At 45.4% G+C, this 15046-nt stretch overlaps 1 protein-coding gene across 4 annotated transcripts in view; it reads right to left on the reverse strand.

Annotated features, from left to right (window-relative positions):
- The window catches only part of TRABD (TraB domain containing), a 143189-nt gene that overhangs the window by 61777 nt on the left and 66366 nt on the right, over positions 1 to 15046 (reverse strand). For all 4 annotated transcript variants that reach the window (XM_073573450.1, XM_073573449.1, XM_073573453.1 and 1 more), the window contains exons 6-8: positions 7115 to 7225; positions 6212 to 6351; positions 5929 to 6101 (exon numbers count right to left, since the gene is read on the reverse strand). In XM_073573450.1, coding sequence (XP_073429551.1) covers positions 5929 to 6101; positions 6212 to 6351; positions 7115 to 7225 — 424 coding nt within the window. The remainder of the gene's footprint in view (positions 1 to 5928; positions 6102 to 6211; positions 6352 to 7114; positions 7226 to 15046) is intronic.

Raw genomic sequence — 15046 nt, forward strand, 5'->3', positions numbered from 1 at the left:
CTGGCGAGACGAACCCTTGATCAAAAGATCGTGCAGATAAGGGATGATGAGGATCCCTCTGGAGCGAAGAATGGCCATGACGGTCGCCATCACCTTCGTGAAAACACGGGGCGCTGAAGCTAGGCCGAAAGGGAGAGCTGTGAACTGAAAGTGGTCTCCCTGAAATGCAAATCGAAGATACTTCTGATGTTGCACACAAATTGGAATGTGCAGATAGGCATCCCGAATGTCCACCGAGCAGAGAAATTCCCCGGGCTCCATGGAAGCAATCACCGACCGAAGAGACTCCATCCTGAAGTGAAGAATCTTCACGTGGCGATTGAGCAATTTGAGGTCCAGAATAGGACAAAGAGAGCCGTCTTTCTTCGGGACTACAAAGAGATTGGAGTAGAACCCGGAAAACCGTTCGTCTGAAGGAACGGTAACAATGACTCAGGCGGAAAGAAGGGAGGAAATGGCCTGCAGAAAACCCGGACGCTGGGCCCGCTGTCGGAGGCCGAGACCGGAAAAACCGTCTGTTCGGGAGTGAAGCAAATTCGATCTTGTAACCGGATGCGACGAGTTCTCTGACCCAAGCGTCGTCGACAACGGACAGCCAAGCATCCGCGAAAAAGGAAAGTCTGCCTCCCACCCTGGAAGAAATTCCAGGTGGGGGTGACCCGTCACTTAGACGAAAATCTGCCGGAATTGGCTCCTGCAGATCTGGAATATTGTCCTCTAGATCTCCAGCGAGGAGCGGGTTTGTAGGAAGGTTTCCTCTGATCCCGTTCCCTGGTGGCGGGCGGCCGATCCTGTTGAGTGGCTCTCTCCGTGGCAGAGAAGGGACGAAAGGGCCTGAAGGGACGAAAGGGCCTGAATGGTCGAAAACCCCTTCTGTTGAAAGGACATTTTGGTCGAGATTGGGGAAGCGAAGTACTTTTACCTCCAGTGGCATCGGAAATTATCTGATCCAGCTTTGCTCCAAAGAGCCTAGAGCCATGGAATGGCAGATTGGTAAGCGACTTTTTCGAAGTAGTGTCCGCATTCCATGACTTTAGCCAAAGGACTCGGCGTACAGCTACTATGTTGCTGTTAGCCCTTGCCACGCAGCCGGCCGCGTCCAAGGAGGCGGCCAAAAGGTATTTTCCCACCTGGTTAATCTGATCTGCCAACTCGTCTCGAGGAGCTGACGCTAAGATGCCTCTGCGAAGAATTTTTGCCCAAGCGGAAATGACCTTCGCCACCCAGGCGGATGCGAAAATAGGGCAGAGAGAGGCGCCAGATGCCTCAAAGATAGACTTAGCCAGAGATTCAATCAGCCTGTCAGTAAGATCTTTGAGAGATGCCCCGTCTGGCAGAGAGAGCACCGTTTTTGAGGCTATCCGGGAAACTGGAGGATCTACCTCGGGAGCCTTGGACCACTTTGAGAGCAGTTCTGCATCAAAGGGGTACAGAACGTCCAAGTACTTGCGGCCTGAGAAACGTTGCTTAGGGCGCTCCCAGTGTTTGGATAAGGCAGTATTGAAATCGTTGTGATTGGGAAAGGTTCGAGACGGAGGTCTGGCTCGTTTAAGGAGAACCGAGCTTTCCTGAGGTGGAGCCTCATCCTGTTTAAGTTTTAGTGTTTGGAAGATAGCTGCAATAAGACTATCGACCATGTCCCGCGTTTTAGAAACGCTGTTCCCCTCTGAGCTAGCTTCCGAATGAGAATCAACGCCTGACTGAAGGTTGTCATCTGAGGAAGGGGAAGGAGGCCTGGGAGCGGAAGGGCCCTGCGAGCTCGAAGACGAAGTGGACAGAGCCCGCTTCCTAGAAGTCCTTCCATGTCTGTCTCTCTGAAGGTCGCGGTCAGGTGCGGACGACTCACTCCGAGAGGCGGTCGGGGCAGAGGTGGCTGAGGATAGCTGAGGTAATCGTTCTAAGACCTGGACCAGCGACTGTGATACTTTTGTCAAGTCAGAAACAGACTGTGACATTGTAACGGCCCACTCCGGGGGAGAGAGGAGGGAAGAGCGCCCTCCGCCCGGGACTCTGTGCGTTCCTGAGATGCTGACATATTTGAAGGACTGCAGGGGGGGCAGAATGGGACGACCGACTCGATGCCCACTTCTTTTTACAGCGCGCACAGGCGTAATAGGTAGCTGTGGGCCTGAAGCAGAGATCCCCTGAAGAGTTGGGCATAAGTAAACTGCACTGAATGGCCGCAGAAATTAGGGAATAACTGCCGAGGAGAGCTAATCCTTGCCTCAGAGCCGAGCCTACCGAGATTCTGTGCGAGCAGCAGAAGAAACGCCGAAGTGTCCCCCAAGGAGCGCAGGAAGGAGTGATTCAGGCATCAGGAAATCCTTGTGCTGGGATATGGGGGCGGAGCTTAGCGGCTGCGCCGTGACTGGATAATAGCGACGGAGAGGGCATGGCAGAAGAGGGGGGCTGGCACCCAAGAGAGAAAGAAGCCCTGTGATGGGCTAGAAAGGGAGCGCTGAAAAGAGCGCGCTCAGGAAGGGAGGAGGGAGAGCAGAGGAATTCCCCGCGCTGAGGAGAAAGTGAAAGTGCCTCCCACCCTGACGGCGCCGCAGCCCCATGCCCGACATACCGCGCTAAGGATGCAATCTGACCAGGTCCTGCTGCTTGTGACGCTGCGGTGAGTGAGGAGATCCCCATAGACTCCCTGACTAGAGCAGGGAAAGTGGAGGAACGCAAGCGGCTGGGCGCGCGGCAGGCAGAAAAGGGCGGGAGATTCAAATCTGTGGACCTGAAACCAACAAGGTCCCTTCTTCTCCCATGTCACTGAAGCTTATGCGGGGCCGGAGGGAACGTACAGGCACTTACCTGACGTCCCTGAAGAGGATAAACACAGGGGCCCACGGGGAAACGGCAGGCCGCTGGGAGGGGAAGGAGTCCTCTGTACCCGCATCCTGCAGAAGACGGCTTTTATGGAACACCTACGATCGCCGTCTTCCTCTCAGCCCTGTCCTGAGAAAGGGGTGAGGAGGGGGATTCGGCAAGGACCAGCCACCTGTCCGCAACCCTTATCACCAGAAGGTGATAGGGAAAAGTCCTGCCTGCGGTACCGAGAGGTGCGATGTGGGTGACACCACACTGCTCGCTCAGCCGAATGATATAGGAAATCAGGGTGATAACTTATACCCTGTTTCCCAATGGAAAAAACCTAAAAGAAAAGAGGGAGAAAATTAAAAAGTTCAAACTAAACCTGAAAGGAAAATTGGATTAAAGCTGCGGATCTGGGGAGATCCCGGTCCGCCTCCTACAGACACTAAGCACAAACTAAGGTGCTTGGTGCCTGTCGGTGGGTGTATACTGCCGGGGAGGAGCTAATTTTCTTGTTTTTGCATAGTGTCAGCCTCCTAGCAGCAGCAGCATACACCCATGGTATTCTGTGTCCCCCAATAAGGCAATAAAGAAAAGGGTACTATACTTGACATATTGTGGGAATGTAATAGGATTAAAACCTTCCGGGTAAAGTGTTCTCAAAGTATTATCTATTAACTAAAGGGGGTTTTACACATAGCGATATCGCTAGCAATATCGCTAAAGCATCACAGATTTGGTGACGCAGCAGCGATATCGCTATACTTACCTCCGACCGGCTCCCCCGCTGTTTGTCGTTGATCGCGCAGCTCCATTTTTCGTCTGGCGCTTCCTGCTGGGCTTCCTGTGGCGCCGACGAGAAAAGCGGGCGGGAGGACGTCAGGATCGCCTCGTCTGAAAGGTAAGTAACGACCGCTGTATCGCTGCTGCATCGCTGTGAGATCTGCCTGTGTGGCAGCTCACTAGCGACCATTTAGCGATGCACCAGCGATCCTGACTGCGTCGTATCCTTGTCGAGATCGCTGGTGCATCGCTAAATGTAAAGGGGCCTTTAGTGTAGGGCTGAGAAAAACCATCTGGTTCCTTTTCTTTCCATTCTACCCTCTTAAATTAGCCATCAAAAGAAAAAGACATACTTAGCTCCTGCTTAACAGCAGAACGTTCAGTGATTCCACGGCACTGGAAGTCATCTCAAAAACCTACTATAACCAAATGTTACACTGAAATCGTGAACATTTGCCGAATGGAAGAACTTGACAAGAACTGACAAATTTCTAAAATTTTGGAGTGTTTGGATTTGGCTTCAAAACTCAAATTTTAATAAAAGATTTCACTAGATGTTGTGTGCTCCGCTGGGCTGGACACCTGGGTTGGTGCTGTATGCTGGGTTATTTGCATACTTTCTGCGTACCCCCCTCACTTTTCCTTTTCCTCATGAGGACTTTAAAAGGTTCCTCTTGTTCTTTTTATGGTTGAGAACTTCATAACTTATTTTGCCTACTTCTCCTACGTAGGACATTTACCTCCCTATATCAGGTTTGTCCTGCATGATCCAACTGTTAATAATGCAACTAGATGGTGGCCCGATTCTAATGCATCGGATATTCTAGAATATGTATGTAGTTTATTTAAAGGGAATCTGTCACCCCATAAGCTGGGGCCACCACCATCAGGGGCTTCTCTACAGCATTCTGTAATGCTGTAGATAAGCCCCCCCTGATGAAACCTGAAAGATAATAAAAATACGTTAGATTATACTCACCGGGGGGCGGGGGCAGTGGTTGTCGCGGTTCGGTCCGGCGCCTCCCATCTTCATATGATGATGTCCTCCTCCTTGCTTCTCCCTCGGCTCCTGCGCACGCGTACTTTATCGGCCCTGTTGGGGGCAGAGTAAAGTACTGCAGTGCGCAGGCGCCGGACCTCTCTGACCTTTCCCGGCGCCTGCGCACTGCAGTACTTTACTCTGCCCTCAACAGGGCAGATAGAGAACTCCGGCGCCTTCATATGTCATCGTATGAAGATGGGAGGCGCCGGACAGCGACCCCCATCGGACCGGACGCCGGGGTGAGTATAATCTATTTTTTCTTATCTCTCAGGTTTCATCGGGGGCTTATCTACAGCATTACAGAATGCTGTAGATAAGCCCCTGATGGCGGTGGCTGCAGCTGATAGGCCAAAAATGGGGTGACAGATCCCCTTTAAATTCCGCGCCAATATCGCCGATTGCGGCAAATCCGTGCGGCAGAAGAGGACTCGCCGCAACTGTCGGGAGATCAGCGGCTAGCATCGCAGATTGCTCGACGGTAGCGGTGGCGTGCGTCGTTCGAATTCCGCGCCAATTTGCAGCCGGACTGCGCCTGTTGCTGATCAGTCGCGGCCGGCCGGCCGCAACCAATCAGCGATGCGGGATTTCCGTTACAAACATACAGAATTAGGCGATTATATAGTAGATATGTTCTGATTGCTGGTTTGTTATTTGTAAAAATTGACTTTAAATAAAAAAAAAAAAAAAAAAAAAAAAATTGATTTAATGTTGAACATATTTAAAGGATTCCCTTTAAACATGGCACATCTTTAAGGGAATCTGTCAGCAGTGTTTTGCTATGTAACCTTAGAGCACCAAAATGTAGGAGCAGAGAGTGCGATTACAGAGATGTGTCACTTATTAAAACAGCAAAACGCAGCCTAGTAAGTACTTTAATCAGCAGGAGATGATCACTACAGGACAACTGTCCTCATGACTCCTAGTCCTACCAAGCCTGCAGCACCGATAACAGCGTTCTGTCACTATACAATGTATACAGAAAGCTGTGGTGTGGGCCAGGTTACACAAAGCTAAATATCTAAGGTCTGCTATATCCCCACTGATTCTATTATAACTGCTTCATCTAGTGAACTAAGTGATAAATCGGATATCATTACCATGGATGCCACTCCATTTCTCCTATACATAGCAAATTACCTCATACTCCTCAGCTAAGCAGCAGTGATAAATGTGAAAGAAAATGATTGCTTGTGGCTATTGGACTCATTGTAAATTCAAATTTTATAGACATCCTGATCACGTTTATGAAGCCATAAGCAAAGGTCAGTGATTATGAGAATGAGACTAGTAATTACTTTCAGAGGCACGAGGTAGTTCGGTTTTTCTAGCCGCTTGCTTCAACATATAGGTGAGATAAATATCCCTCTCTGAGACTATAGTGCGGTGGAGATCGGGAAATTCACCAATCATTTCGGCCATCATCTGCTCCAACAAATCCTTCTGTTTGCATTTCTCCACGTCATCCTCACTAAAAAAAAGGAATTAAAATTACATTATACAAACCACATACAAATCTGAGCAAAAAGAGATATATTATAACACACAGACAATTCTCAAAAATAAGCCAGTCTTCTGTACCTGATGGGATCCGATAATGAACACAGACCCCATGCGAGCTTGACCTTCTGCCAGAATGAAAGTGCAGCAATGGCTCTCTTGAATGTTACTGGGATAGGTCGGTCTCCGAGGTGAAATTTGCAGAAAGGCACTTTGCTGGCCTGCAATGTTACCAATATAAATGTTAGTACCGTATTCAGGGCACAGCTTATTATAGGACAATATGCATGCGATAGGATTTTAGAAGGTTTTTACAGGTGTCAAATTGGGGGAACTTATGTATCAGTATGGCTAACACATCGATGTTTAATATCAGTATATACAATGAATACAAAATCAGCATAATAGTTATCAAAAAAGCGCATACATCAAAAAGCAATTCAAATAGAAAAGAATCTCACGGATATATATTTTGAGGTATATTATGATGCCAATGGCAAAGGACCAGATTACGTTGCAAACACATTTACACTTTAAAAGGAAATGTCAGCATGTTTGTACTATGTAATCCAAAAGTGACATGATCTAAGTACAGAGACTGAGATTCCAGTGACGTGTCACTTACTTGGATGTGTGTTGTAAAAAAAATAAATATCAGTCTTTTTTCAGCAGGAGATTATCACTAGATGACTAACTGTCTCATGCCATTTAGTCCTCAAGCCCCTACTGTTGATTGGCAGTCCGCAGCCAATCAGTAGTGTGGGCAGTATTATACAGAGCTCAGAATTCTGAGTACTGGTTGATCTGCAGCAGAAAAACGGATTAAAAATAAATAAAATAGAAGCCCAGTAAGTGATACATCATTGGAATCAGGGTCTCTGTCCTTACATCATGCCACTCTCTGATTACATAGCGAAAAATGGCTAGGATTCCCCTTAATACAGCTTTATATTCCTACATTCTAGCAGTATGTAACAGACTCACCTCTTTAAAAGCCTCTCTGAACTCCCCACCAGGAGCCATTCCCAGCTGTTCAGTGATGTGAGCAGACACCTTCAGTAGAAGCATTTGCATAAGGCCGGACATAACTCCGTTCTGGCACAAGGCACAAAAATAAAAGACATGTGGGGGAAAGCATGAAGCAGGAAGCACTATACATACTATGTAGAATGCTGATAATACCAGCTAAGGGTTAGTTCACACTGGGCGTTTCTGCTGCGGTTTTTTTCTGCTGCGGTTTTTTTCTGCTGCGGTCTCTTTCTGCAGCAAAACCTGATTTCTTGGCAGGAAAGAAGCTGCGGCAAAAACGCATGTTTAGGTACATTTTTGCGGATGACTTGTGTCTCTTGTGCATGAGAATTTCACTGCGTTGAACTCGCCTCTGCACCGTGCGACTTTCTCACAGTGCTAGCGGGGATCTCACCAAGGTTCCCGCAGCTCAGCCCAGCAGGGAGCGCAGCCTCTGTGACATCACCGCTAGTCACTGAAGCTGCACTCACCAGTGGTTCTCAGTGAGGACGGTCACATCTTGGCACCATCCAGGTTGAAAATGATTTCTCCCCCAGACATGGATTATGGTGTGGGACAGAACGGAGAGGTGAGGGATATTGTCATTTTATTATTTTTGGTTTACTACAGGAGATCGAGGGTTTCTGTGGAATTAGGTGAGGTTGTAAGTATGTTTTAATTAAGATTACAGGAGTCTGTCATTTTTTCAATTAAAAAAAGACAATTCTTGGTGTGTGTGTTTTTATACAATGTGACTATGGGGTTACTAATGAGGGCATCTTATTGACGCCTCTCCATTACTAACCTCGGGGCTTGATGTCGCCTGACAATACAAAGGTGACCTCAACCCCACTTGCCACCACTACAGGGCAAGTGGGAAGAGCCAGGCAAAGCACCAGAATTGGCGCATCTAATAGATGTGCCTTTTCTGGGCAGCTGCGGGCTGCTATTTTTAGGCTGGGGGGGGGGCAATATCCATGGCTCCTTACTAACCTGAGAATACCAGCCCCCAGCTGTCAGCTTTAGCAAAGCTAGTTGTCAAAAATGGGTGTTGATCCCACGCCTTTTTAAAAAAAAAAAAAAAAAAAATATTTTTTACTTAAATAATTTAAAAAAAAAAAAAAAAAAAAAACGAGTGGGGGACCTCTATTCTTGATAACCAGCCTTGCTAACACAGAAAGCTGAGAGTTGCAGCTCCCAGCTTTGAGTTTTGCCTGGCCGGTTATAGAGAATACAGGGGAACACACGCAGGTTTTTTTTTTATTATTTATTTACAGCGCAGGAGCGGCTGATAAATACTCCCTCCATCGGCTCCTGCTCTCGTTATCAGCGGCAGCAGGTGTTGGATGATGGGAGCAGTAGTCTCAACAGCTGACACCAGTGACGGGAGGTAAACTTTATACCTCAGATCACAGCTGAGTGCTCACACTGTCTTGACAGCGGAGGAACAGCGGCTCTCTGACCGGCTGGGATAGTTTCCCCGCCGATCAGAAGCGGTGTTTGCCGCACTGTCATGCATATGACAGCGTGTCAAACACTGTATTGTTGGCCCCCCCATTAAAGTGAATGGGGTCCAGGTTCACTATGCTGGATGACAGGCTGTATGGACGCATCATGCAGCCTGCAATCTAGATGTAGCGGTGCTGACTGAGGTCACATCCTGCTATCCTTGACTTTTCTGCAGTACATACACTGCAAGAAAAGTCAACCTGCGCATTTGCAGTGTTTTTTCACCATCCATTCAAGTTAATGAGTGAAGAACGCAGCAAAAACTCTGAAAAAAAATGGTGAAATAAGTGAAATGCTTTATGTAAAAAAAAAAAAAAAAGCTGCAAAGCACAAAATGCTAATGACAAAAAACCAATGTGTGTGCATGAGATTTCTGATATCTCATAGGCTTTGCTGGTACTGTAAAAAGAGGCTGAAAATTAGCATAAAAAAAAACAGCAAAAGAGTCCAGTGTGAACTTACCCCAAGTCAGCACATCATTTATAATAATTACTTATTCAGAGATAAGTTTTGCCATTATACAGGTCAGTAGTGTGGCCACACTTATTTATTGGGGCCCCAAATGGTACACAGTGTTCCAAGAAGGACATCGCTGAACTAGAGCGGGTGTATAGAGGAGCAACCAGGGTTACAAATGGAAGGGGTGAACTGCAATACTAAGATAGATTGTTGAACTTGGGGTTAATATAGTGTGGAAAAACACAGGCTTCGGGGCAATTTTATTACACTGTACAAATATATGAAGGGATAGTACAGAGATCTTCCTAATGAGCTTTTGACATCTTGGCCTGTAATGACGATGAGGGCATACTGCAAGTCTAAAGGAAAGAAGTTTTAATCAACCACATGCCGAGATTTTCTGTAAGAGCAGTGAGATTAATTTTACAGGGTATGGGTACTAATTTAATTGATGGAACACTGACCGAGGGAACTAGACAGATTACAATATGTTATTGCCTTCCCTGGATCAACATGAATATTAGGCTATAGGTTGAACTCAGACTTACAGCAGGTGAAATAAATATTGAACACGACACCAATTATCTAAATATATATCTAAAGGTGCTATTGACAAAGTTCTCATCAGATGTCGGCAACAACCCATCCACACAGGCAAAGAAATCAAATCATAGATGTTCATAGATTTAGTCATATGCAATAAAGAAAAATGGCAGAGGAACAAAAACAAGTAACACACGAAGAAAGAGGTGCAAAAAGCCATGGAAAGTCAGGACACTATCAATAATTAGGAAGCAGTCAGGCCACTTAGTGAAAAACAACAACAAACCATCCAAAGCATAATGTATGATGGAACACACACTCGACCCATATCAGTGATAGGTAATAGGGGGCTTCCACAGGACACTCCACATTAGAACTTGATAACCAAAGAAACAAAAAGGAGTACAAAGTCCAAAGAATATAAAATATATATAATTTTATTAGACATAATTGTCACAAACATGAATACATACAAAAGGATCAGGTAATGAAGGCAAGGTCACAGATTAAATACCATGTAAAAAATGCCAAAGTGCATTATACCACCATAGGAATAGATTATAAAAGTACTGGCCAGTATATGTACTAAATCCCCCACTGTTGGAACCGGCCAAAATACAATTAAATATACATCATAAAGAAATGCCCCAAGTGCTTACCCATAAGCGATATGAATCAAGACCAAAGCCCCACGCCACCTTGAAAAAGCAGCAAAACGCGCATCTGTGGCGTGGGGCTTTGGTCTTCATTCATATCGCTTATGGGTAAGCACTTGGGGCATTTATTTATGATGTATATTTAATTGTACTTTGGCCGGTTCAAACAGTGGGTGATTTTGTACATATTCTGGCCAGTACTTTTATAATCTATTCCCATGGTGGTATAATGCACTTTGGCATTTTTTACATGGTATTTAATCTGTGACCTTGCCTTCATTACCTGATCCTTTTGTATGTATTCATGTTTCTTTCAAAGAAAGCAATAAGTAATGCATTCACCTCCATTACCTGTATAAACGCTCACCACGCTAACTCCATTGATGAACAAAATGCATGTTCAAGCGCGTTTAAAGTTTGCTCAACACCATTTAGACAAGCCTAAGAAATACTGGGAGAATATAGTGTGGTCAGATAAGAACAAAATTGAACTCTTGGATGCCATAATACACATCATGTTTGAAGGCCAAAAGGCAATGCATATCACCCCCAAAACACCTTACCAACAGTGAAGTTGGTATGGTGAAGGAAGGATAAAATGGATGAATGTATGGAGACATTCTTGATAAAAATCTGGTTCCATTTACCAGGATGATGAAGATGAAGCGAGGGTTGACATTTTAGCAAGACAATGATCCCAAACACACAGCCAAGGAAACACTACTGGTTTCAGAAAAAAAAAAAAACAAACAAAACACAGGATTTTTGTTTGCCTACTGTAAAATCTGTTTCTCGGAGCCTTCATTGGGGACACAGGAAACCCTGGGGTGTATTCTATGCTGCCACTAGGAGGCTGACACTAAGCAGAAAAAAAAAATAGCTCCTCCTCCGCAGTATACACGCCACCGACGAGCCCTAGGATATTCAGTTAGTGAGAAAGCAGTAGGAGACGCAATATGTGAAATGGAAACACACAATAATACAACAGAGCTGTTCAACTTGGGAGGGTGCTGTGTCCCCCAATGAAGGCTCAGAGAAACAGATTTTACAGTAAGCAACCAAAAATCCTGTTGTTTTCTCCATCGCCTCAATGGGGGACACAGGAAACCTTGGGAAGTCTTAAAGCAGTACCCAAGGGGAGGGAACAGCAGATGAATTCTCCAACCTGATTGGAGTTTTCACCTCCGTCACCTGCAAGGTCTTACTAGCTAAGGCTAGTTTCACATTTGTGTCTTTATGCGCAGCGCATCGTGCGCAAGTAGAAACACATGCAAAAACGCATCATGCGTTTTTGCATGCGTTTATGCGCATTCGTTCTCTGTGTTAAACCAGAGTCTACACATGTTTACTCGTAAAATGCATGCGCACGCAAACGCAGGCGTACACATGTCCATGCGCACGCCTGCGTTCCCATAGGCAGTAATGCTTTGTTTTGACGCATTCCGTGTGCAAGAGTACGCATGCGGTTTTTTTTTACGCCTTTGGACGGACCCAAAAATGCAACATGTTGCGTCGGGCGCATCTAGACGCACACCTTGATAAAACGCATGTGCACGAAAACTCAGACGAACACAAGACAATGCATACTCCATGTTAAACATAGGTGCGCACAGATGCGCTGCGCACAAAAACACTAATGTGAAACCAGCCTAAGCCAGCATCCGCCGAAGCAATACATGGACTCTGAAGAATCTTGCAAACTTGTGGAGGGCAGGTGATCGCTCTGCCGAGGTGCAGGGCGGAATACCTATGTATACTGCCAGTAGGCGCCCCCTGCCCAGGTAGAGTGTACCTTAACCCAGAAGGCGGTGCTCTGCTCGGACCTGGTAGACCTACAAATATCAACCGGATTCAGCGAGCATTCACTGACCTGGAGGCCGAAGGGCCTCTATACGCCGAGCCAGTGTTCTGAAAAGGGGGAGGGTCGGCCTTAGCCGAACAGACGAACGTCGCCCTGGCCAGATATCCTTTGTAGTGCTCTTTCATCAGGCCAAGTTCAAACCGGGCGAAGTAAAGAATGAGGAATGAAAGACAGAGCCAAGGAAAACATCGGCGAGATATGGGAAGAGCACTGAAGCCGTGATCCACAAAATGTGCAAAACTGCTGCCACAGACTGTACGAGCCTGAAAGCGAAAGCTATAAAATGCAAAGGGATGCACTCCTCGCAAAAAACAGGAATGTCCGATGCCCTGAAGAAACCAGGACCTGGATAAAAGCTTCCAAGGGACAAAATGAAAACTCATGCGGTTCCCAGGAAGCAATTACTGAACGAAGAGATTTTATGGGGATAGATCGGACGTCCAAAAATGCTGCATTGTGGGACATCTGCATCTCCTCCAACCGACAGGCTCTGGTGGGAGACGGAGGTAGGACCAATGATCAGATAACCTGAACACGCTTCTGTGTTAGGGGCTGGTGTCCTGCCGAGTAGACATATGAGGATTCAGTGTGGCAGTACACGCCGTACTCAGTCTCTTCGTGGGAGTACAGCAGTGACTGTTCACTATGTATCCCTCTGGGTACCTGAAAAGGAACGACGCACACTGAGGTAGATATGGGTAAAGTGAAAAATCTGTGTCTACCTCCTACTGACACTAAGCGAAAACTGAATATCCTAGGGTTGGTCGGTGAGGTGTATACTGCGGAGGAGGAGCGAATAATAATCTTTATTTATATAGCGCCAACATATTCCGCAGCGCTTTACAGTTTAACAGTTTCAAAACACAAGTCATAAGTAACAACGTTAACAATACAATAATTCAACAAGCAAACACTTAGTTTAAAAACAATTAAAATGTCTGAACTCACAGACATACATAGACAAACAAAAACAATGGGTCATGTTAATAGACAGTTAAATACTGTGGGCCCCAGAATTAACCATTTAATCAAATAACAAATATCTACTGAATTTCAATATCTGGGATCCAACACCACAGGTTAACAATCCCAGTCTTATTCATTGTCATAATATCATGGTGTTAATACAAATATACCAGAATATCTACATATCAAGTCCTATAGGGAAACACTGTGATTGCATAAGAGATACACAGGCAAAATAAATGCCATGTGTATGCATCAAATTCTCAACATGTTACCACTAAATCAAATACAAGAAAATAGGGACAACATAGCCCCTTTCCCTAACATGATATCACCTGGTTTCTGAGGACAAGCAGACCAATGGTTAAATTGTATGGGACCCCCAAACCCACGCGTATCGACACTATGAAGTGTCTTTCTCAAGGTCAGTGTAGTGCTCTGTTAGAGTCCTTAGTATAAATACACAGCAAATTGATAGTAACTCTTACCAGCTGAGCGTCTTTTTGATGCGGAGGAAACAAATCAGTCATGGGCTTAGTGAGACAGCGTTCCATTGCGCAGGTGCCTGAATATACCGGCGGAAGTTTCAACATGAATGATGAATCAAATATCGCACACAAGTTGTTCTGTGTGTGAACACACCTCTATTGTTTAACATCAGTTCCCTCGTTGCCCAGTCGCCTGGATTTAATGGTCACAAATCCAGTCACAGTCTCTCAAGAGACCCAGCACACCTTTGTCCTTAAATGCACAGGCACCTGGACTTAATATCTTAAAATAGCCGCACTAGAAATGGTGCACTAATGCGAAAACGCATCTATAGAGAGTTCCATGTCTCTGACGCAAATAGCAGTGCAACATATCATCATAACCCATATAAGCTTTTTATAAGGCCTCTTTCACACTTAAGTTTAAATCCGCCAAAAAGGCGGACAAGCGGATCCGTTCTCAACTGATGTGAACGGATGGCACAGGATCCGTTTTCAGATGGATCCTGAAAATGAGGAAACTGAAAGGAAACACGAGAGAGAGAGAGAGAGAGAGAGAGAGAGAGAGAGAGAGAGAGAGAGAGAGAGAGAGAGAGAGAGAGAGAGAGAGAGAGAGAGAGAGAGACTTTCCTTTCTTTTTTCCTTCCTTTCCCTTCCTCTTATCTTTATTAGGTTAAATAATGTCAAAATAGCACATGTAGACCACTATAACATACAAAGGTAACATTGCACATAAGATGTTATGTGTGTGAACACACCTATATTGTTTTGAATAGATCTTTGGTTCTCTCATTGCGCAGGTGCCTAAACTTTATACATCACAAAGGTCTCACTGAAGACAACGCATTAATGCTATAGCGCATATCTAGAAAGTCCCACGTCACTCTGCATCCTGGCGAAACACAAATATAGAAAGTTCCATATCTCTGATGCAAATAACAGTGCAACATATCAAAATAACCCATATAGGCTTTTATAAGACAAATCTTATCGACTTTAAAGTAATGAATCAAATATCGCACATAAGTTGTTCTGTGTGTGAACACACCTCTATTATTCAACATCAGTTCCCTCTTTGCCCAGTCGCCTGGGTTTAATGGTCACAAATCCAGTCACAGCACTACATGTCAAAATAGCACAAATAAGCCACCTTAACATACGAAGGAACTATGGCAAAAAAAAAAAAAAAAAAATTTTCAATCCTTAACATGACACATGAGATGTTATATGTGTGAACACACCTCTATTGTTTAAAATCTTTGCATTGCGCAGGTGCCCGAGCTTAATACCTCACAATAGCCTCACTAGAGGCAACGCACTAATGCAATAGCGCATGTATAGAGAGTCCCATGTCACTCTGTATCCTGGCACAGGTCTAATCACAGTGCTACATATCAAAGTGACACATATGAGCTTTTATAAAACT

The sequence above is a fragment of the Dendrobates tinctorius genome, unplaced genomic scaffold (assembly GCF_039654945.1).
Source record: "Dendrobates tinctorius isolate UK_male_01 unplaced genomic scaffold, ASM3965494v1 ptg000035l, whole genome shotgun sequence".
In the NCBI taxonomy this organism is placed as follows: domain Eukaryota; kingdom Metazoa; phylum Chordata; class Amphibia; order Anura; family Dendrobatidae; genus Dendrobates; species Dendrobates tinctorius.